This window comes from Lepisma saccharinum, chromosome 19 (assembly GCF_977018435.1).
Source record: "Lepisma saccharinum chromosome 19, izLepSacc3.1, whole genome shotgun sequence".
Lineage (NCBI taxonomy): Eukaryota > Metazoa > Arthropoda > Insecta > Zygentoma > Lepismatidae > Lepisma > Lepisma saccharinum.
In genome coordinates, this window is record NC_139247.1 from 5,192,710 (window position 1) to 5,216,321 (window position 23,612).

At 39.5% G+C, this 23,612-nt stretch overlaps 1 protein-coding gene across 1 annotated transcript in view; it reads right to left on the reverse strand.

Moving 5' to 3' along the window:
- Positions 1–23,612, reverse strand: part of LOC146002795 (uncharacterized) — a 75,450-nt gene that overhangs the window by 19,889 nt on the left and 31,949 nt on the right. The window contains exon 3 of the mRNA XM_083140741.1: positions 22,063–22,190. Coding sequence (XP_082996867.1) covers positions 22,063–22,190 — 128 coding nt within the window. The remainder of the gene's footprint in view (positions 1–22,062; positions 22,191–23,612) is intronic.

Here is a 23,612-nt window from a genome sequence, read left to right on the forward strand (position 1 = left end):
TGCCTGGTTGGGTACAGTAACTTAGTCTTCAAGGCCACTTCCAGTAGTTGGTTGATTTGATTTGGTTTGGTTTATTTTATTTCGTTTTTCTGTAACTTTTGGCTAATTGCGAAGATAGGGATCAGTGATGATATCATTTATAAGGAACCCCTGGCATTGTAGCATGATGTGCTTACTACTTCGCCACAGGGGCTGGCCAAGTGGTTGGTATCACCAGCCTTCACCATTACGGATATCTCATAATCATCAGCAACCTTTCTCGCAACTGCACCACGATAGTGTTCGTCGTCATATCTTACTATGTCCCAGTCACCATTGCTGTAGCCTGTACTCGCATGCACGTGAATTTCTAATTCATAAGGTGGAGCTTTCTCATGGGTATATCAATATCTACCTTAAGCAGCTTTGATGGTATGTATAGATTTGATGCCTACAATTGGCTTCTCTCTAGTGAAATGCTTCTTCATTTATCAAATTAACTTTAGTTTTGGGCATGAGATTTGTAATTACTTCTGGAAAATATTTAGTAGTCTGTAAAATTGGTGCAGATTTACTTTTGCTCATTACATGAATACAAATAAGTGATTTTGCTTGTCCGCTGATTCCATCTACTACTCCCTTCTCATGCGAATTTGCAAAACATTTCCGCATTAATGTTTTTCTGTATTTGCAACCAAGTTCTTGCAAAAACAAGGCCTTTTACTTTTGAATTCTGAAGATGTTTGTTCATTCGATCATAAAACTTCATCAATATTGGCGATGGTCCCCGATTTAGGATCAGTTGCTTCATTCAGAGTACCAACAAAGCAAGTAACAATATTTTTACCTTAAAGAATGTATCTTAGCACACAAGATATATCTGCCATTCACTATGGAATGTTGAAGCAGCTGTAAACAATGTACAGGATATAGGATTGATTGATTGAGTTGGTGCTTTAAGTCCACTTTATGCACAGTAAGGCTAATCAGGACTGGACCTACAGTTTAAAGTGGGATGCAAACCATGTACCTTCACCAGGTATCGAACCCGGAGCCCCTTGATTACATGGCGATGATGCTACCACTGCGCCATCGGGAAGGCCCTTAGGATACAGGAGCTTAGTCCTACATTGTTACCTGCAAATCTGCAATACCATTATGCAGAATTATATAACATATAGTTGAATATGAGGTAATTTTTCTTAAAGGCTTAAAATACAAAATCTTTTGTCTTTGAGGTTCTTTAAAAATAGTGTTGCCACCTTTTGAGAGAGTTTATGGAGACAGACATCACCTGCAGTGGAGTGACAACATAAGGGAGAGAAATGTTTTGTGCATCACATATTAAATGTCCTGTGTGTCACACAAGGAAAGAAAATATTATATATTTTTTTTTAATATAAAAATTATGTTCGTTGCATATTGTAGTACAAAGTCTTTAGCAAACTGTGTCTAAATATGGTACCCTGAAACTTCTTCAAATCACATAAATAATCAGTTGAAAACAACTATGTGCTTCTCACACGTTTTTCTGAATCCTGTGCATGACACAGCTTTTTTATTTAATTTTGCATTGTTAATGTGAGAAAGGATTTTATTTCTTGGCATATGGTAAGCAAACACCCAATATTAAAAACAATGAATATGAAAGATCAGTGCAATATCAATTAACCAGCATAACAGACTCGTTTAACCATGTACGAATGTCCCGTACATCACGTAGAGAATCACCCAAAAAAGCGTTGGATGAAATATTTGTTCAGATTCGTGGGAATAACCTTGATTCCTTCCAAGTGTTGTAAACCTTAAGTTCCAGACAGCTATCTCAATTAGAGCTGACAATCACATACCATGTGACGGGTGCAGAAATCAAATAGGAAGCATAGCTTAGTCATCACTAGGCCTTGGAGGTTTATGATCTAAAAATGATCTAGAATGACCTTAAAATTATTAGAATGTAATGTATAATAATTTTTGCTCTGAAAATGAAAGCTTGATTTTTTAAATGAGACTGAATAATTTGATAAGACCCGCTGTTTGGTGATTTAAACTAGGATACTACTGAAGCAAAGGGATAAATCAGTTAAGTGCTAATTTAGTGTTCTTTATTTTTACTTGAAGATTACATAAAATACATTGCAACATTTTTTTTTTTTTTTTTTTTTTTGTCGTCATTCACCTCCTTATGGAATGGACCTTCAGTAGTTGAACCATACGCTATAAAAGTTGTTTACCTTGAAATTATGCAAATGAGCTGGGTATTAAATAATTGAAGGTTACCGAGTGTTGTAGGAGAGAATGACGCAATGTGGGTGAAGGGGGTGGGAGTAAATGATAGCGTAGGAGATTGTAGGTAGATGAAAGAGGTGGGGGGTGAACATAGAGCTGGAGGAGGGGTTCGAACCCTGGAGGATGAGTCTAATGTTGTATCGAGTGAGTCATCCGGTCGTGAAACGTTAGCATATGTAATGGGAGGAATATGAATCGAAGCTAGGCAGGTTCTGGAGAGGAGGGATGTGGGAAGTTTCGTATAAAGGTTATAGTAAAAGAGCGGGAGTGTGTTATTATGCAAACATCATGTGGTGCGGATGTGGCGGGTTGTATGCTGGCTAGTTGTGGTTGTTTTCCAGATGTTTTGGATGAGACGTGCGTGGTGAATACACTGAAGGGTTATACACCAATGTATAATGTGATGTGCTAAGGCTGTTTCCAAGGGTATGCAAATCAATTGGGTCATGAATGTTTGTCGTATCATTCCGATTATTGTTCTGACGAGTATGTGAAAGAAAATTGTCCGACGTGCTTGGAGCGTACGATGGAACGTCTTGGAAGTTACTTCCGTGATCGTGATAATACGCCTCATCTATTTGATTATTATCAACGTACCCATCCGGAGATTGTAGGTGAAGAGGGAAAACGTAAATTTTACGTCTTTCTGCAGAGTATATGCGAGAAAAGTGAAGTGATGCGGGAGTTTGGAGATTGTATCCGGGGGGAACGAATAGTGCCGTGGTTTCTCAAGGTGAGTAAGTACAATAAGGAAAAGATAAGTATGTGTATGTGTTTCAAGGTGAGTAAGTATAAAATGTTGTTGTGGTGAAATGTGGATGTCCTTGTTCAAAGGTGAAGTAGTTTCAAAATGTAAGTATGTGATCGATCAAGGTGATCTGGGTGTGGTACGAAATTTTAGGGTGGCAGTAGTTGTTCTCATCTCAAGGTGAACAGGTACAAAAAGGAAGGATGTGATGGGAGAAGGTTAGTATGTATGGAATGCAGAAACGGGTGTGTTTTTCTGAGGTCGACAGGTATTACGAGGTGCCAAGAGTAATGTTAGCATCGGACCGTTGTCGTTTCCGTGATTGTGTTTTGCGTTTGGAGAAGGAGTTGAGTCCTTTGTTGTTGCGTCAGTTGGGATTGTGTGAAGGTGAGTTGACGGCATGGCTGGGTAGAGAATATAAGCACAGTTGTGGTAGGGAAACGTTTATGTTTGTTTGACTGTTGTGTTGGTAATGTGGTTTGATTGGTGACGACAATGGTTGCACCACACGGTAGTTATTTGAGTGCGTGTGATTATTTACTTGACCAGTACGAGAGAATAGAAACGATTGGAAGTGTGGATAGGAAACGTTTGATACTGCAGGAGGTGATTTGATTAATGGGTGAAGGGGAACCTTGTAGCAAGGTGGATCTATTGGAACGTCTGAGAGTGGAAGTTGCCAGTGGAAATCAAGATGGTGCAGGTACATCATCTCGATCGATGTTGACGCGGGTAGAAGATGGAGAAGACGAAGAAGGTGTAAGAGAAGAGGAAACGAATCATCGTGTTGAGGTGCTGTACAATAAATATGTGAATTTGAAAGAGGTGGGCGTTCGTCTTATAAAAAAATACAATGCGGAATGTACAACAATGACGTTTGGTTTTAATGGACCGGATGGAACAGATGCATTACAATGGGTGCACCAAGGTTTGGACCATGTGGTGTCACATATCGTCGGACAGTATAAAGCAACAGATAAAATTGGTATTGTGTTGCGAAATGTAACAGACGAAAGTATCAAACCTGTTGATTTATCATTACATCGAATGAGTCAAATGCATCCTGATGTGTTATGGGATGTGGTTGCTCAAGTTCTCCAATCAAATACTACGTTCTTATCTACGGATCTGTTGGAGATGGAGGTGTAGGTAATCGATATGCCCGGAGGATATGGAAAAAAATATACAAGTAGGGGTGTGTTATCGAAGGAACGTTATGTACAGTTGAAGAGGAGTGTGGTGACTGTGAAGAGTACAAGGGCGAGTGGTTCCAAGGATGTGAAGATATGTCTTGCAAAGGCGTTGGTGATCGGCATAATGTATGCAAATAAAGAAAGCGATCCTGAATAATTTCGTCAACATAAGCAGATGTTCATCAATGGTGATGGTCGATTGACGGGATGTGCATTGGATTTATATCGACAAACAGACGTGGATCTGGATACAGGAGGGGGTCGTATTCAGTTGGCTGCATTCCAACGCTATTTTCATAAGGAATACAAGATATTTGTGTTTAACAGTTTGGAACAGTTGTGTTTGCACAAAATGTTCCCAACGCCAAAAAGTCAATTTACCTTCTTTTGAATCAGGACACAAACCATTACGATGTGATTGTAAATCCTGTGGGTGCATTTACGATTCCGTATTTTTGCGTGGGCCTCCCCCATGGTGCAGTGGTAGCGTCATTGCCTTGTAATCAAGGGGTCCCGGGTTCGATACCCGGTGGAGGCACAAGTGGTTCGGATCCCACTTTAAAAACTGTAGGTCCAGTCCCGATTAGCCTTACTGTGCATAAAGTGGACTTAAAACACCAACTCAAACCAAACCGTATTTTTGCGAGAAATGCTATCTATTCGCATGGAACGAAAGGCATGTTTGTAAGAGTATGTGTCCTCAGTGTCGGTCAGAACCTGTGTGCAAAAAGGAACGTACCATGAGTTGTGCTAGATGTAACAGAAACTTTAACAGTGACATTTGTTATGCAAAACATTTGACGACACATTATGGTAAGGGAACAGTATGCAGTCAGATCAGAAGTTGTGTTGGTTGTTTTCAACTATTAGACGAAACGCACCCGTACATAGGAAAACACAGATGTGGGTACAGATATTGTAAAACGTGTAAGGAACAAAAACAATTCAACCACCTGTGTTACATAGAAAGACATCAAGGATGGGGAGAAGGATACGCGTTGAAACGGTACCTGTTTGTATTTTACGATTTCGAAGCTACCCAATGTACGCCGTTTGTTGGTCGTCCATCAACGTATATCCATGAACCGTGTTTGTGTGTGGTCCAGCAGGTGTGTAGGTTTTGTATGGACGACGGTGACATGAAAAAGAATTGTAACGTGTGTGGAATAAGACAGCATTGTTTCGAGGAGGATCCAGTAAAGGAGTTTATGGATTACGTATGTATCGAACGGCCATATTTCAAAAATATTATTTTAGTCGCCCATAGTTTTAAAGCATATGATGGGATGTTTGTGTTGGGTGAGTTGTTGAAACGCGACGTGGAACCACCGGAGGTTATAATGGATGGGACAAAGATAATGTACATGAGTATAGGTACAAAGGTGTGTTTTCTGTATTCGCTAAACTATTTGCAAATGCCGTTGTCAAATTTTTCGAAAACCTTTGGACTACAAGAGACAAAAGGATTCTACCCACCCTTTTTTTAACACAAAATCAAATCAGAATTACAGAGGTCCATTTCCACACCATCGTTATTTCGATTCAGACCATATGTCCTCGAAACAATGGGAGAAATTTTACCAGTGGAATGAGCAAGATCCCGATAGGTGTGTACTGCACGACAATGCATACGAGTGCCAAAGATATTGTATTCAGGATGTGACCGTGTTACGTCTTGTTGTGTTGAAATTTAGACAACATTTTCTGGACATAGCTGGAGTGGATATTCTGGTAGAATGTTTCACGATTGCATCTGCCTGTTCCTTGACATACAGACGTCAATTTCTTCCTCCGAGTACGGTGGGAATGATTCCCAACGAAGGTTTCAGACAGCTAGGTAACCAATCGAAAAATGCTATAAAATGGCTTATGTTTGTGGAGAAAACAGAACACGTGGTGGAATTGCAGTATGCAAGGAGAGAAAGGGAGCACAAGGTTGTGAATGGTATTCCTGTGGATGGATATGACGCAGACTCCAAGACCATCTATTAGTATCATGGGTGTTACTTTCACGGATGTCCTAATTGTTTCAAGGAAAGAAACAGTCCGGTATCCAAGAAGATACAGTCCGATCCAGTGGACACGATGGGAGCACGATATGAACGAACCCAAAGAATGTTGGATCTATTTCGTAAGTTGAGTTATACAGTAGTCGAAATGTGGGAGTGGGAGTTTCTCCAGATGTTAAAAGATCATCCTGAACTGAGTAGCGAGTTGGAAGAACACCCCACATTCCAATGTCTACCATTGAGAGTGCGGGATGCTCTATATGGAGGTCGGGTGGAAGTGTTCAAAATGTACTCATCGACGTCAGGTTCCGAGGAGAAGTTGAAATACTTAAATTCGCCAAGGCCCCGGTGGGTCATGTGGAGGTGTTATTCGGTGAGAATGTACCCACTACAGAGGATATGTTGGAGATGGATGGGATTGTAAAAGTACGGGTACTACCACCAAAACGATTGCACATTCCTGTGTTACCGTTGAAGACCGGTGGAAAACTGTTGTTTCCTTTGTGTCGTACATGTGCACTATTGTGCGATCAGTTAGAAGGAAAAGGAGATGGGTGTCGGCATACAGATGAGGAACTAGCTATTGTGGGAACGTGGATGTTGGATGAAGTTCGTGTTGCAGTGGAAAAAGGGTACAAGATTGTGAACGTGTACGAGGTGTGGAAGTACGAAGTGAGTGTTTACGATCCTCGAACCAAGACTGCCGATTTGTTCGCTCAATACGTGGACACATTCCTTCAGATCAAATAGGAGAGCAGCGGTTGGCGTACGTGGTGTACGGACGAGAAAAAGAAAGAAGAGTATCTTCGACGTTATCGTGAACACGAAGGGATTGAACTTCGAAAGGAAAAAGTGGAAAAAATCCTGGTTTACGTGCAGTGGCGAAACTATGTTTGAATTCACTGTGGGGTAAATTTTGTGAAAATCTAAACAAACCCCAAACGACCATAATCAAACAACCACGAGATTTGTTTGAAAAATTAAGTGAACCGGGTATCGAAGTAAAACAGTTGTTGTTTGTGAACGACGATACAGTTTTTGTAAACTGGACTTACCTGGATGAATGTACACCCACCAACAAAAAGGGTAACGTTGCCATAGGAGCGTACATGACCACATTTGCCAGACTGCGTCTATACAAGTTGTTGGATGCGTTACAGGAGGATATCTTGTATTGTGACACGGATAGTGAGATATTCAGGGAGACAGACACGATCCGAGGTAAATTACGTTTGGGAGATTATCTCGGTGATTTGACAGATGAGTTGGCGGAATTTGGTGAGGGGTCCTACATTCGTGAATTTGTAGCTGGTGGACCAAAGAATTACGCATTAAGTATATGGTCGCCGGAGAAACAAAAGGAAAGTCGAGTGGTGAAAGTGAAAGGAATAACATTGGACTATGGTACCAGTATGACAATTGATTTCGATGTTATCAAGGAATTTGTTATGAAACTTGAGGAAAAAAGACAGATTACAGTACGATATCCGAAAAAAATCGCCAGAAAACGTCCGTTTATTCTGGTAAGCAAACAGGAGAAAACCTACCGGGTTGTGAACACAAAAAGACGATTGAAAAATGACACCTTCGACACCCTACCACATTAGTACCAAGAGTGAGAACATAAATGAAGGTGCGTGTGGGACAACCAGATTAGTAGATTCGATGGCACTGAGATGGAAACAACCGTTTCGTTGTATTGTTGCCGGACCGAGTGGTTGCGGAAAATCAACATTTGCTACCAATCTGCTACGTAACCGCAAGGATACCATCGAAGGAGATTTTACAAAAAAATCTTTGGTGTACAGGTTCAAATTTTCATCCGCCGGACATAAAGGGTGTGGAACACTATAACGGAATACCTGACTGCAATGCGATCACAAGTCATAGTCCGTGTCGGGTGATCCTGGATGATATGATGACGGAAGCGTACAACGATAACGGGGTGTCAGATTTGTTTATGAAAATGTCGCATCACAATTGCGTGAGTGTGTTACTTCTAACTCAAAATATATTCCCCAAATGTTCAAAAGCACGTGATATAGCCTTGAACGCTAACTACATGGTTATATTTAAGAATCCCAGAGACCATCTGCAAATATCAACGTTGGCACATCAAATCTACCTGGGGATGTGGAGAAACTTTGAAAAACTATTTAAGAAATGTACGCGAGTGCCGTACAGTTATTGTTTGCTGGACTTCACTCAGGACACACCCGAGCCGCTCCATGAACGATCGGAATTGTTCACACAGTCCGAGGACGACAAGAAAAACTGCATTAGTTACTGTGTCGTGCACGTTCCAGATCCTGATCGATGCCTGACCTTCGACCATGATGAGCAAATTTATTCGCTCAAATAGAAGCCTGTTCCAAACACTTCGTTCGGCGCCACCTAGAATTCAAAGAGCTATTTTAAAGGAAGCCGATCCAAAACTGGTGAATACGTTGTCTGAACATATTGAACAACAACATTCCAATCACAAAAGCGACAAAACGGAAACTTGCAAAGTACAAGAACGTGTTACGAAAATTAGCAACAAAGAATGTACCGTTACAACAGAGAAAACGCCTTCTTGTCCAGAAGGGTGGGTTTCTTCCTGTTCTTTTAGGTAGTGTCATTAGTGGTTTACTGGGTACATTGTTGAATCGGTGAGCGGTATAGAAAAATTCATTACAAAAAATTGATTCTGATGTCCCCGGAGCAGTTTGAAAAAATCAAAGGGAATGCAGCGAACATTGAATTAACGGGGTTAGATCAGGAAATGCACCGTATATTATATTCCAAAAACTTGGACAATCACGAAAAATGGTCATTGTATCGTCAGACACTGGACAATTACCTATGCATCGTGCATAGGAAGCAGGAGCCTTTGACCATACCTGTACTCACGACAACGACGACGCCGTCCGAGAAGGTTGGAAACGTAAATATAGAAGGTGCTACAATAGTTAGCGGATTACCGTGGGTAGAATGCCGCGTGGTGAAAGAGTAAGGTGTGACAACAGCGGGAAAAGACGAAGAGGACGACGACGACGACGAGCAGGACGACAAATTGCACGTGGCCAAGCGCGAAGGAAATTGTCGTGACACGTAGCATGGGAACCGTTACGGATGTAAACAAGATCCTGGGTGTGGCGTATTATTCACCGGAGAAGGGGGAATCGTTCACCACTGCAGACAAGTTGTGGAAGGCCGTAGACAAGAGGATACCGAAGAAACAGGTCCAGGAATGGTTGATGGAAAAGGACACGTACATGTTGCATTGACCCAAACATGTAAAGTACCCGAGAGTAAACTACAACGTGACCAACATTGATGAGTTGTGGGAAACAGACCTAAATGATCTTCGAAATCTGAAAAGGTACAATCGAGGTTACAAATATTTACTTACTGTAATTGATGTGTTTTCCAAACAAGCGTTTGCAGTACCCCTGAGAAACAAAACTGGTGTAGAGGTAAAGCGATCATTAGGTAAACTTCTCCGAGAGTGTATACGGAAACCAACAGTGTTACAGACAGATGCAGGAACAGAATTCACCAACGTTCTGTTCCAGAAACTGTTCAAACGAGAGGGTATTGAGCATCGTATTCCTAGAAACGCAGACGTGAAAGCAAGCGTGGTGGAACGTTTCAACAGGCCATTAAAAACACGTATGTGGAAATATTTTACCACACGTACAGGTATATCGATGTTCTGGGAAAATTAGTTCAAGGTTACAACGAATCGTATCATAGAAGTATAGGCATGAAACCTGTCGACGTCAACGAACATAATGTGTATGTGGTGTGGAAGAATTTACAAAAAGGTTCGGCGAAACCTCTGCTTGTCGCTGACGCGAAAGACAAGAAAGTATTTCATACAGGAGATATGGTACAAGTGAGTAAGGTGAAGTTACCTTTCGAAAAGGGGTACGTACCGAATTGGAGCCGTGAACATTTCAAGATACATAGAAAAATTCAACGCAAACCCGTTCCAGTTTATCTAATCTAAGACATCCAAGGTAACTTGTTGGATGGGTAGTTTTACACGGAAGAACTACAGAAAATTATCGTTCTCGAGGAGAAAGAGTACAGGATCGAAAAGATTTTGCAACGTCGGAAACGAAATGGACGGTTGGAATATAAAGTGAAGTGGCAGGGGTATCCTACGATATTTTCGTCGTGGGTACGTGCAGAAAACGTTCATCGTGTGTCGTAGTAGGAAGGGAGAAAATGGAAAAGATAGAGATTTTACGTGCGCCTCTTCTCGAACAGTTCGATGGATATTTTCCCCACAAACACAATATCACATTTTACGAGAAAGTTACCGGAAACAAAATAATTGGACGAGAACTGGGTAGTGGGATTGGTGGAGGTGACATATCCTCTGTATTTTGACAACGTAGTACGGTTGGATGAGACGAGGTCGCTGACGTTTCCGGTTGTGCAGTATGAGAATATCGGTGAATTTGCCCAGGTTATGTTTGGAGATTTGAAAAAGGAACCAAACAAATAAAAATACGTGGATGGATTTATAAACGATATCGAGTCTATCTTTGGAGGATGAGTATACGGAGAAGAGGAACGTCCGGTAAAAAGACATAAAAGAGCAGAGGGCGATGGCGACGACGACGGTAGAACATTTACGGTGTTACCTATTGCCAAAGAAACCTTGGTGGCCACAGTCGGTGCGAAGGAAAATAGCATTTTGTATTCGAGACCAAAATCGTACGATTTTCCTCATAAAGTCAACAATGTGAAAATTTTATCCACAGCGAACAGAATTAAAGACCGTCGAAGATACTCATCTTTCTTTTTCTCGTCCGTACACCACGTACGCCAACCGCTGTTCTCCTGTTTGATCTGAAGGAATGTGTCCACGTATTGAGCGAACAAATCGGCAGTCTGGGTTCGAGGATCGTAAACACTCACTTCGTACTTCCACACCTCGTACACGTTCACAATCTTGTACCCTTTTTCCACTGCAACACGAACTTCATCCAACATCCACGTTTTCACAATAGCTAGTTCCTCATCTGTATGCCGACACCCATCTCCTTTTCCTTCTAACTGATCGCACAATAGTGCACATGTACGACACAAAGGAAACAACAGTTTTCCACCGGTCTTCAACGGTAACACAGGAATGTGCAATCGTTTTGGTGGCAGTACCCGTACTTTTACAATCCCATCCATCTCCAACATATCCTCTGTAGTGGGTACATTCTCACCGAATAACACCTCCACATGACCCACCGGGGCCTTGGCGAATTTAAGTATTTCAACTTCTCCTCGGAACCTGACGTCGATGAGTACATTTTGAACACTTCCACCCGACCTCCATATAGAGCATCCCGCACTCTCAATGGTAGACATTGGAATGTGGGGTGTTCTTCCAACTCGCTACTCAGTTCAGGATGATCTTTTAACATCTGGAGAAACTCCCACTCCCACATTTCGACTACTGTATAACTCAACTTACGAAATAGATCCAACATTCTTTGGGTTCGTTCATATCGTGCTCCAATCGTGTCCACTGGATCGGACTGTATCTTCTTGGATACCGGACTGTTTCTTTCCTTGAAACAATTAGGACATCCGTGAAAGTAACACCCATGATACTAATAGATGGTCTTGGAGTCTGTGTCGTATCCATCCACAGGAATACCATTCACAACCTTGTGCTCCCTTTCTCTCCTTGCATACTGCAATTCCACCACGTGTTCTGTTTTCTCCACAAACATAAGCCATTTTATAGCATTTTTCGATTGGTTACCTAGCTGTCTGAAACCTTCGTTGGGAATCATTCCCACCGTACTCGGAGGAAGAAATTGACGTCTGTATGTCAAGGAACAGGCAGATGCAATCGTGAAACATTCTACCAGAATATCCACTCCAGCTATGACCAGAAAATGTTGTCTAAATTTCAACACAACAAGACGTAACACGGTCACATCCTGAATACAATATCTTTGGCACTCGTATGCATTGTCGTGCAGTACACACCTATCGGGATCTTGCTTATACCACTGGTAAAATTTCTCCCATTGTTTCGAGGACATATGGTCTGAATCGAAATAACGATGGCGTGGAAATGGACCTCTGTAATTCTGTTTGATTTTGAGTTAAAAAAAAGGGTGGGTAGAATCCTTTTGTCTCTTGTAGTCCAAAGGTTTTCGAAAAATTTGACTCATGTACATTATCTTTGTCCCATCCATTATAACCTCCGGTGGTTCCACGTCGCATTTCAACAACTCACCCAACACAAACATCCCATCATATGCTTTAAAACTATGGGCGACTAAAATAATATTTTTGAAATATGGCCGTTCGATACATACGTAATCCATAAACTCCTTTACTGGATCCTCCTCGAAACAATGCTGTCTTATTCCACACACGTTACAATTCTTTTTCATGTCACCGTCGTCCATACAAAACCTACACACCTGCTGGACCACATACAAACACGGTTCATGGATATACGTTGATGGACGACCAAAAAACGGCGTACATTGGGTAGCTTCGAAATCGTAAAATACAAACAGGTACCGTTTCAACGCGTTTCCTTCTCCCCGTCCTTGATGTCTTTCTATGTAACACAGGTGGTTGAATTGTTTTTGTTCCTTACACGTTTTACAATATCTGTACCCACAATATCTGTACCAACACAACTTCTGATCTGACTGCATACTGTTCCCTTACCATAATGTGTCGTCAAATGTTTTGCATAACAAATGTCACTGTTAAAGTTTCTGTTACATCTAGCACAACTCATGGTACGTTCCTTTTTGCACACAGGTTCTGACCGACACTGAGGACACATACTCTTACAAACATGCCTTTCGTTCCGTGCGAATAGATAGCATTTCTCGCAAAAATACGGTTTGGTTTGAGTTGGTGTTTTAAGTCCACTTTATGCACAGTAAGGCTAATCGGGACTGGACCTACAGTTTTTAAAGTGGGATCCGAACCACTTGTGCCTCCACCGGGTATCGAACCCGGGACCCCTTGATTACAAGGCAATGACGCTACCACTGCGCCATGGGGGAGGCCCACGCAAAAATACGGAATCGTAAATGCACCCACAGGATTTACAATCACATCGTAATGGTTTGTGTCCTGATTCAAAAGAAGGTAAATTGACTTTTTGGCGTTGGGAACATTTTGTGCAAACACAACTGTTCCAAACTGTTAAACACAAATATCTTGTATTCCTTATGAAAATAGCGTTGGAATGCAGCCAACTGAATACGACCCCCTCCTGTATCCAGATCCACGTCTGTTTGTCGATATAAATCCAATGCACATCCCGTCAATCGACCATCACCATTGATGAACATCTGCTTATGTTGACGAAATTATTCAGGATCGCTTTCTTTATTTGCATACATTATGCCGATCACCAACGCCTTTGCAAGACATATCTTCACATCCTTGGAACCACTCGCCCTTGTACTCTTCAGTCACCACACTCCTCTTCAACTGTACATAACGTTCCTTCGATAACACACCCCTACTTGTATATTTTTTTCCATATCCTCTGGGCATATCGATTACCTACACCTCCATCTCCAACAGATCCGTAGATAAGAACGTAGTATTTGATTGGAGAACTCGAGCAACCACATCCCATAACACATCAGGATGCATTTGACTCATTCGATGTAATGATAAATCAACAGGTTTGATACTTTCGTCTGTTACATTTCGCAACACAATACCAATTTTATCTGTTGCTTTATACTGTCCGACGATATGTGACACCACATGGTCCAAACCTTGGTGCACCCATTGTAATGCATCTGTTCCATCCGGTCCATTAAAACCAAACGTCATTGTTGTACATTCCGCATTGTATTTTTTTATAAGACGAACGCCCACCTCTTTCAAATTCACATATTTATTGTACAGCACCTCAACACGATGATTCGTTTCCTCTTCTCTTACACCTTCTTCGTCTTCTCCATCTTCTACCCGCGTCAACATCGATCGAGATGATGTACCTGCACCATCTTGATTTCCACTGGCAACTTCCACTCTCAGACGTTCCAATAGATCCACCTTGCTACAAGGTTCCCCTTCACCCATTAATCAAATCACCTCCTGCAGTATCAAACGTTTCCTATCCACACTTCCAATCGTTTCTATTCTCTCGTACTGGTCAAGTAAATAATCACACGCACTCAAATAACTACCGTGTGGTGCAACCATTGTCGTCACCAATCAAACCACATTACCAACACAACAGTCAAACAAACATAAACGTTTCCCTACCACAACTGTGCTTATATTCTCTACCCAGCCATGCCGTCAACTCACCTTCACACAATCCCAACTGACGCAACAACAAAGGACTCAACTCCTTCTCCAAACGCAAAACATGATCACGGAAACGACAACGGTCCGATGCTAACATTACTCTTGGCACCTCGTAATACCTGTCGACCTCAGAAAAACACACCCGTTTCTGCATTCCATACACACTAACCTTCTCCCATCACATCCTTCCTTTTTGTACCTGTTCACCTTGAGATGAGAACAACTACTGCCACCCTAAAATTTCGTACCACACCCAGATCACCTTGATCGATCACATACTTACATTTTGAAACTACTTCACCTTTGAACAAGGACATCCACATTTCACCACAACAACATTTTATACTTACTCACCTTGAAACATATACACATACTTATCTTTTCCTTATTGTACTTACTCACCTTGAGAAACCACGGCACTATTCGTTCCCCCCGGATACAATCTCCAAACTCCCGCATCACTTCACTTTTCTCGCATATACTCTGCAGAAAGACGTAAAATTTACGTTTTCCCTCTTCACCTACAATCTCCGGATGGGTACGTTGATAATAATCAAATAGATGAGGCGTATTATCACGATCACGGAAGTAACTTCCAAGACGTTCCATCGTACGCTCCAAGCACGTCGGACAATTTTCTTTCACATACTCGTCAGAACAATAATCAGAATGATACGACAAACATTCATGACCCAATTGATTTGCATACCCTTGGAAACAGCCTTAGCACATCACATTATACATTGGTGTATAACCCTTCAGTGTATTCACCACGCACGTCTCATCCAAAACATCTGGAAAACAACCACAACTAGCCAGCATACAACCCGCCACATCCGCACCACATGATGTTTGCATAATAACACACTCCCGCTCTTTTACTATAACCTTTATACGAAACTTCCCACATCCCTCCTCTCCAGAACCTGCCTAGCTTCGATTCATATTCCTCCCATTACATATGCTAACGTTTCACGACCGGATGACTCACTCGATACAACATTAGACTCATCCTCCAGGGTTCGAACCCCTCCTCCAGCTCTATGTTCACCCCCCACCTCTTTCATCTACCTACAATCTCCTACGCTATCATTTACTCCCACCCCCTTCACCCACATTGCGTCATTCTCTCCTACAACACTCGGTAACCTTCAATTATTTAATACCCAGCTCATTTGCATAATTTCAAGGTAAACAACTTTTATAGCGTATGGTTCAACTACTGAAGGTCCATTCCATAAGGAGGTGAATGACGACAAAAAAAAAAAAAAAAAAATGTTGCAATGTATTTTATGTAATCTTCAAGTAAAAATAAAGAACACTAAATTAGCACTTAACTGATTTATCCCTTTGCTTCAGTAGTATCCTAGTTTAAATCACCAAACAGCGGGTCTTATCAAATTATTCAGTCTCATTTAAAAAATCAAGCTTTCATTTTCAGAGCAAAAATTATTATACATTACATTCTAATAATTTTAAGGTCATTCTAGATCATTTTTAGGTCATAAACCTCCAAGGCCTAGTGATGACTAAGCTATGCTTCCTATTTGATTTCTGCACCCGTCACATGGTATGTGATTGTCAGCTCTAATTGAGATAGCTGTCTGGAACTTAAGGTTTACAACACTTGGAAGGAATCAAGGTTATTCCCACGAATCTGAACAAATATTTCATCCAACGCTTTTTTGGGTGATTCTCTACGTGATGTACGGGACATTCGTACATGGTTAAACGAGTCTGTTATGCTGGTTAATTGATATTGCACTGATCTTTCATATTTATTGTTTTTAATATTGGGTGTTTGCTTACCATATGCCAAGAAATAAAATCCTTTCTCACATTAACAATGCAAAATTAAATAAAAAAGCTGTGTCATGCACAGGATTCAGAAAAACGTGTGAGAAGCACATAGTTGTTTTCAACTGATTATTTATGTGATTTGAAGAAGTTTCAGGGTACCATATTTAGACACAGTTTGCTAAAGACTTTGTACTACAATATGCAACGAACATAATTTTTATATTAAAAAAAAATATATAATATTTTCTTTCCTTGTGTGACACACAGGACATTTAATATGTGATGCACAAAACATTTCTCTCCCTTATGTTGTCACTCCACTGCAGGTGATGTCTGTCTCCATAAACTCTCTCAAAAGGTGGCAACACTATTTTTAAAGAACCTCAAAGACAAAAGATTTTGTATTTTAAGCCTTTAAGAAAAATTACCTCATATTCAACTATATGTTATATAATTCTGCATAATGGTATTGCAGATTTGCAGGTAACAATGTAGGACTAAGCTCCTGTATCCTAAGGGCCTTCCCGATGGCGCAGTGGTAGCATCATCACCATGTAATCAAGGGGCTCCGGGTTCGATACCTGGTGAAGGTACATGGTTTGCATCCCACTTTAAACTGTAGGTCCAGTCCTGATTAGCCTTACTGTGCATAAAGTGGACTTAAAGCACCAACTCAATCAATCAATCCTATATCCTGTACATTGTTTACAGCTGCTTCAACATTCCATAGTGAATGGCAGATATATCTTGTGTGCTAAGATACATTCTTTAAGGTAAAAATATTGTTACTTGCTTTGTTGGTACTCTGAATGAAGCAACTGATCCTAAATCGGGGACCATCGCCAATATTGATGAAGTTTTATGATCGAATGAACAAACATCTTCAGAATTCAAAAGTAAAAGGCCTTGTTTTTGCAAGAACTTGGTTGCAAATACAGAAAAACATTAATGCGGAAATGTTTTGCAAATTCGCATGAGAAGGGAGTAGTAGATGGAATCAGCGGACAAGCAAAATCACTTATTTGTATTCATGTAATGAGCAAAAGTAAATCTGCACCAATTTTACAGACTACTAAATATTTTCCAGAAGTAATTACAAATCTCATGCCCAAAACTAAAGTTAATTTGATAAATGAAGAAGCATTTCACTAGAGAGAAGCCAATTGTAGGCATCAAATCTATACATACCATCAAAGCTGCTTAAGGTAGATATTGATATACCCATGAGAAAGCTCCACCTTATGAATTAGAAATTCACGTGCATGCGAGTACAGGCTACAGCAATGGTGACTGGGACATAGTAAGATATGACGACGAACACTATCGTGGTGCAGTTGCGAGAAAGGTTGCTGATGATTATGAGATATCCGTAATGGTGAAGGCTGGTGATACCAACCACTTGGCCAGCCCCTGTGGCGAAGTAGTTAGCACATCATGCTACAATGCCAGGGGTTCCTTATGAATGATATCATCACTGATCCCTATCTTCGCAATTAGCCAAAAGTTACAGAAAAACGAAATAAAATAAACCAAACCAAATCAAATCAACCAACTACTGGAAGTGGCCTTGAAGACTAAGTTACTGTACCCAACCAGGCAAAACAAGGCCTCCTCTCATAGTTAATTCCTGAGGACAGTTCAAGTTTCAAGATGTTATGCTTTGAAGTGTGATGCACGGGACATGAAAACTATTTGCACTGGTGTCTCAGTGGCTTGAATGAAATTGTAGTAATTGCATGTCTAGTACTTCATGCTGTAAACAAAAATACGTTAGAGTATTGAAATTGGTCTACTTACGTAAGTGAGTATCTATTCGTATGTGAACTACGTTTCGGAAGCTTTACTGCTTCCTTCTTCAGGTGGTCGTATTTTCGGCTCGCAACATCAAGCCATGTCGGAGAAGTGTCATGCGAGGATACCAAAAATACGACCACCTGAAGAAGGAAGCAGTAAAGCTTCCAACACGTAGTTCACATACGAATACATTCTCACTTTCATAAGTAGACCAATTTCAATACTCTAACGTATTTTTGTTTATAGATAGTGAGTAACACGCACGTAACCAATATGCTAACTTTATGCTGTGTATTGAAAGTATATTTTAGTTTCAAAATGTTTTTCTACAAAAAATTCTTTCTCCACAAGAAAAAAATAATATTTTGCATGATGCACGGAAAAAGGCCGCGGAGTACTTTAAAAATGCCAGTTTTGAAGTGTATTAAAAGACTAATTCGTTTATTTCCATATTCCATATGCAGCTAAGGAACCTTTTATTTGATAAATAAAAATAATTCAAATATGTTAATTATATATATCTATAAAAATATATCTGCACCCGAGGTGAAGTTTTAGAGTTTTCACTTGTAAATTGACCTTCAACTTTACAGATGTTTATTTTTTAATATTTTCTAATTATTTACCTGTTTTTTGTTTATAATGATGATTTGGATTCTACTCTACCTAAATACCATGAATCTAAAATTAATATTGCAACTACGTTATTTGATATTCTGGTTTCACTGTTCAGAGAATTGCCCTTTTGCTTCTGAAGAAGTTTCTGCTGTGGTTTGGAACCGATCTTGCGACCCCTATCATACAAGGCAAGCACACTACCACTACACCACAGACGCCACTAGTACTCAACATTTAGCTTGAAGAATGACAGTCTACTGCTTAGGTCTTTCAGCGTAACATCATCTCTCATCAATATTTCTCAAATGATGCAAAATAAAATTGTAAATACCCAGTTGAAATAGTGAGGTGTCTTTTTCCCTCCACCTCTCTCAATCAATATATATGTACGAATATAATTTCACTTCTCCCACTTGTGCGATTGAAGAGACTGGTGCTTGACCTCTCTTGTTTGTCCAACATTTCATAGTACTTCGAACTTCTGAACCTACGAACTCACTACTTGCACATCCATGAATTTAAGTGGTATTCTGGATAGTGCACATATTGCTCACAGACTATAAGTTAATGTACATTAAAACTTTTTTCTTTCTTACGGAATTGTCATCCATACATGTTTACGCACTGTATCACAGTTTTGGAGCTTGCAATTTTGATAAGTTGATTGCCCAACTGTAGAAAGACAACATCAACCATTCAATGAAATATATATATATCTGTATTTTCTTTTGTAATATTAGGTGACAATAATATTTCAAACATATCAAGATTAACAAATATAACCTTTTAGCAACATGCAATCAGGCATCTTGGATGACAATTAACAACTTATTCTTATTAAAAAATTATGTTACATTGTTGGGCATGAAAGAAAGAAATATTCACTAATTTGGAGAACTTTTGTGTGCACGTGTGTTCTATCAGTTTCAGTGGGCACTGCCACAATTCTCTCAGGAACCTGAGCTTCCAGAGTGGGCACTAAAATGAATAGAACACCAAAAATAGTTTTGAAAAGTGAGTACTTGATTTTATTGTATGAAAAAATAATAACTTCAAGGAACAAGAAGGTAACTAAAGAATAAACATCAAATTTTATTTCACACAGAAGAAAAAATAAATAAATATTTGCTCACATGCATTAGAAAATTCCACTGAAATTTTTCTGTTTACAAAAAAAAGCTCATATTTTTAGATTTGCCACACAGGAAGTGGATCATCACATTTTAATAACACTGCAGGATGGCCACTCTAGGGCCCTGATAAAATGCAAGTATTATTCCTGGTTTTCAAGGTGAACTTTTTAAAAATTCAAGAGATGTTTTCACTGTTACAACCTTACTGATAACCGCTGTGATGATGCAATTTTATAATATAAAATCCCGCAGCGTCACAGTCCACAAAAGGAACTTTCGTTTAAAAAACGAAGTTCTCATGTCCACCGCCAGAGGGTAGCTCCCTCTGTCAGCTGCACATAGACGTGCTGCCTCCTGGTGATGCTATGTCGTACTTCTCCAAATACCCTGTAAATTGCAGGTCCTTCAGCAATCCCACTACGTGCTTCGATGGGACCGTGAAAAGACGTTCAACGACCAGGCAACTGCAGTCAATTCATCAGGCCAACCTTCTCGTACCTTCGAAATAGGACTGGAAGTTGCATGACAAGTAACCAAAAGCATGCATTCAAACATCTAAGGTTCCGGACTGTGGATTGAACTCGCCATGTTACATTGAAGGCCTGTTTGTGCAAAACTCGCCTAGTTTTTAAGGTACGTAGAATTGGACGAACTGGTAAATCGTGATGCAAAAGACCTGTAGTGAAGTTAACTAAAATTTTGAACTATTTATGCAGCAAACGGTACCCTTCTTATTTCGGATCCTTTTTGCCACTTTCTAAATTACGAAGCAGAAATTCAATCTTTTTTTTTTTTTTTTTTTTTTTTTTTTTTTTTTTTTTTGAACAACCCATAACACGGCAAGTGAAACTTGTGAACCTTTGTATAAATTGGAATGAATGTGCGTGTTTTTTGACTGCTAGAAGCATGCTCTCATTAAATTGCAAATGGCTGCCCTATAATTAAGCCATTCTCTGCGTGTCTGGTTTTTCCATGTTTCACTAATCACTACATAATTGTGAACGTGCCACGAAATGGACTACCTTCAATTGCAACAGTGTTAATTATTCGTTTTTTTTGGGAACCATAGAACAACAACTGTGGAAATACTTAACACACAAAAAAAAAAGCATCTTACGTAAATTCCTACGTGCCAACCTTTCGTCCCTTGTAGTTTGTTTCCCATGAAAATTCCCTTAAAAGCGGTAGCATCATAGCGTTCATTTCAATGTGTTCGTAACATTATATATATAAAGGGCATTACAATGAACAACCCCCAAGTACAATAATTGTTGGGTAGAGTAAAATACATAATTGCACTTTTGTACCTGAATATTAGAATAGTATATCAACCTCGCTGGTCGAGTTGCTTGCAAGAGACGTATGCGTCAATGTATGCGTGATCCAAGACACACAAAAAGGGGAATACGAATTTGTGATTAACTTAATTTTTGCCGTTTATCCTTGGGTAATATTCCCACTCTTACATACAAACACAAATAATATTAACAATGCAAAAGATCTGTATGATTCCTATGTATCCAAAAATTCTAATTCAATTTAATTAAATGGTGTGTGTGTGTGTGTGTGTGTGTACATACATAAAACTTGAGGTGGGGAGCTTACATTTGCAATTTCATATACTCAAGACTCGAAATGCATCTGCAAACATAAGTCACAAATGTTACGGGATGTACTAATAAATGAAAAATTGTTAATTGTATAAGAATTTGAATTTCAAATTTATGTAATCACCTTCAAGATATATCATCTTGCATTAATCTTCAACCTATCAGATAGATTGTGCTGCAAATGACACTAATAAAGTGAATGGATTGAGAGAATTCCATCTTATTTTCCATGCAGCTTTGTTTTCCTTCCACAATAAAAAATAAAGCTAAACTGTGAAAAACTTGCCTGGCATTTATAAACATATATAAATTCAATGGGATTTGGATTTATAAAAGTTGCAATTATTAAAGTTTACAGAGAAAAATGCATGAAAAATTCCCTGAGCCAATAATTCATGTATAATTCACAAATTCCTGATGAGTAGCCACCCTGTACTGATGTGTGGAATTATGACTTATTTCAGTCAGAAATGATCACATGTTATCCAATATATTTTACATTTGGTAATATTTACATATCTACATATTTACCTCCTGAAAACCCATGCCCTGCTCATAACATGCTACCTGGAATCTGTTACATACCTTGATGATTCTTCTTGGGACTCACAGTTGTCTTCTAAGCTGGGGTCAGAATCAACAACTGCAGAGGTATTTTGCTCAGCCTGATCGTAATCACTGTCATCATTTGAAGTTTCACCCACCACGTTCACCTTGAAAAAGGAGTAATAGTCAAGCAAAATAACCACACACAAGCAATATTAAACTTGCATCTTATTGTAGTTACAAAATGCTTACTACAATGTGTAAGAAAATTAAATGTAGATGTTACAGTCTACAATCTATCAAATGAAGAAATACAAGTACCAGAATTATAGAATATTATTTTATGTCCACTGATTTCCTAAACTTCCAGTTATCATGTCACTACTGGCTATCACAAGATGATAAGACAAATGAAGTAAAAATGAACCTCTTGCCCTTAACCCTTAAAAGCCCAGCTGGTACACCCAAGGGCGAAAGAAACAGTAGGCGAATAGTCCACCACCATTTTCATTCGGTCTGAATTCCACAATATGATGACAATGAATTGAAATAATGACTTCAATAAGCAGAGAACAATGCCTGCTTTGAATCAACATAATTTCATTCCTTAAAACAACACAGGATGTAGAATAAAAAAGTAATGAAAATAGCAGTGGACAATTTGCCTACCACTACCTTTGCCGCTGACTGTACATGTAAGTACCAGTCAAAGTTGATGCATAGTATGTAACTTTTGGTTGGTACCGTAACTAACATAATATTTCAGAGATATGTGTTTGGATTGTGAATGAGACTTGAGTTATGCCATTAGTAATTAGTGAAGTGAAATATTATTCTGGCTACACTGGAGGAAGTGGGGGAGAAAATCCTTACCTTTGAATATATACAAGGCATGAAATTAGTAATAACAATTACCTAATTTTTGCAGTATGAGTGGAACACATATTTTGCAACATCCTGGTACCATTTTTAAATATCACGTTCCAGAAATGCCTCTGTGGGGGCCCGGCTGAATTTGGAATTTCACAAAAAAATATTTTTTTGCTTTGTTTTCAACTTCTTCTCCCTAACAAAGAAACTTTTTTTTTTACCATGGGCTTACAACCCAATCTGTACTGAGACAAAACATTGCAGAATTGTAAATTTCGTGCTGAGAATATGCTGGTCATTTACACAAATATGCGGGTGTGTAAGAGTTAAACATCTTTATCAGATAAAGAAAAAACTGTGACATAATCTGTGAATAAAGTGCTGACTGGAATATGTTAAATAAATCATTTCCTGAGGATTGTTAAATGTGAGGGTCATGCATTTCACACTTTTAATGGTAACATAAAATGTGAGATTACACACTGTCCTTTGTTGTATTATGACAGGCATGATGTACATTTTGCTACCATATTTGTCGCAAGATCCTGCAAAATAAATTTTAATGCTTTTCATGGTTTGAAATTACCCTTCGAATTATGCAAAATCACAGAATATTGACTGATTAATTTGGTTTATTTTACTTTGCTCTTCTGCTCCTTTTGGGTAATCACAAAGATGAGGATGAGTGATGATATGATGAAATTGATGAAGTGACACTC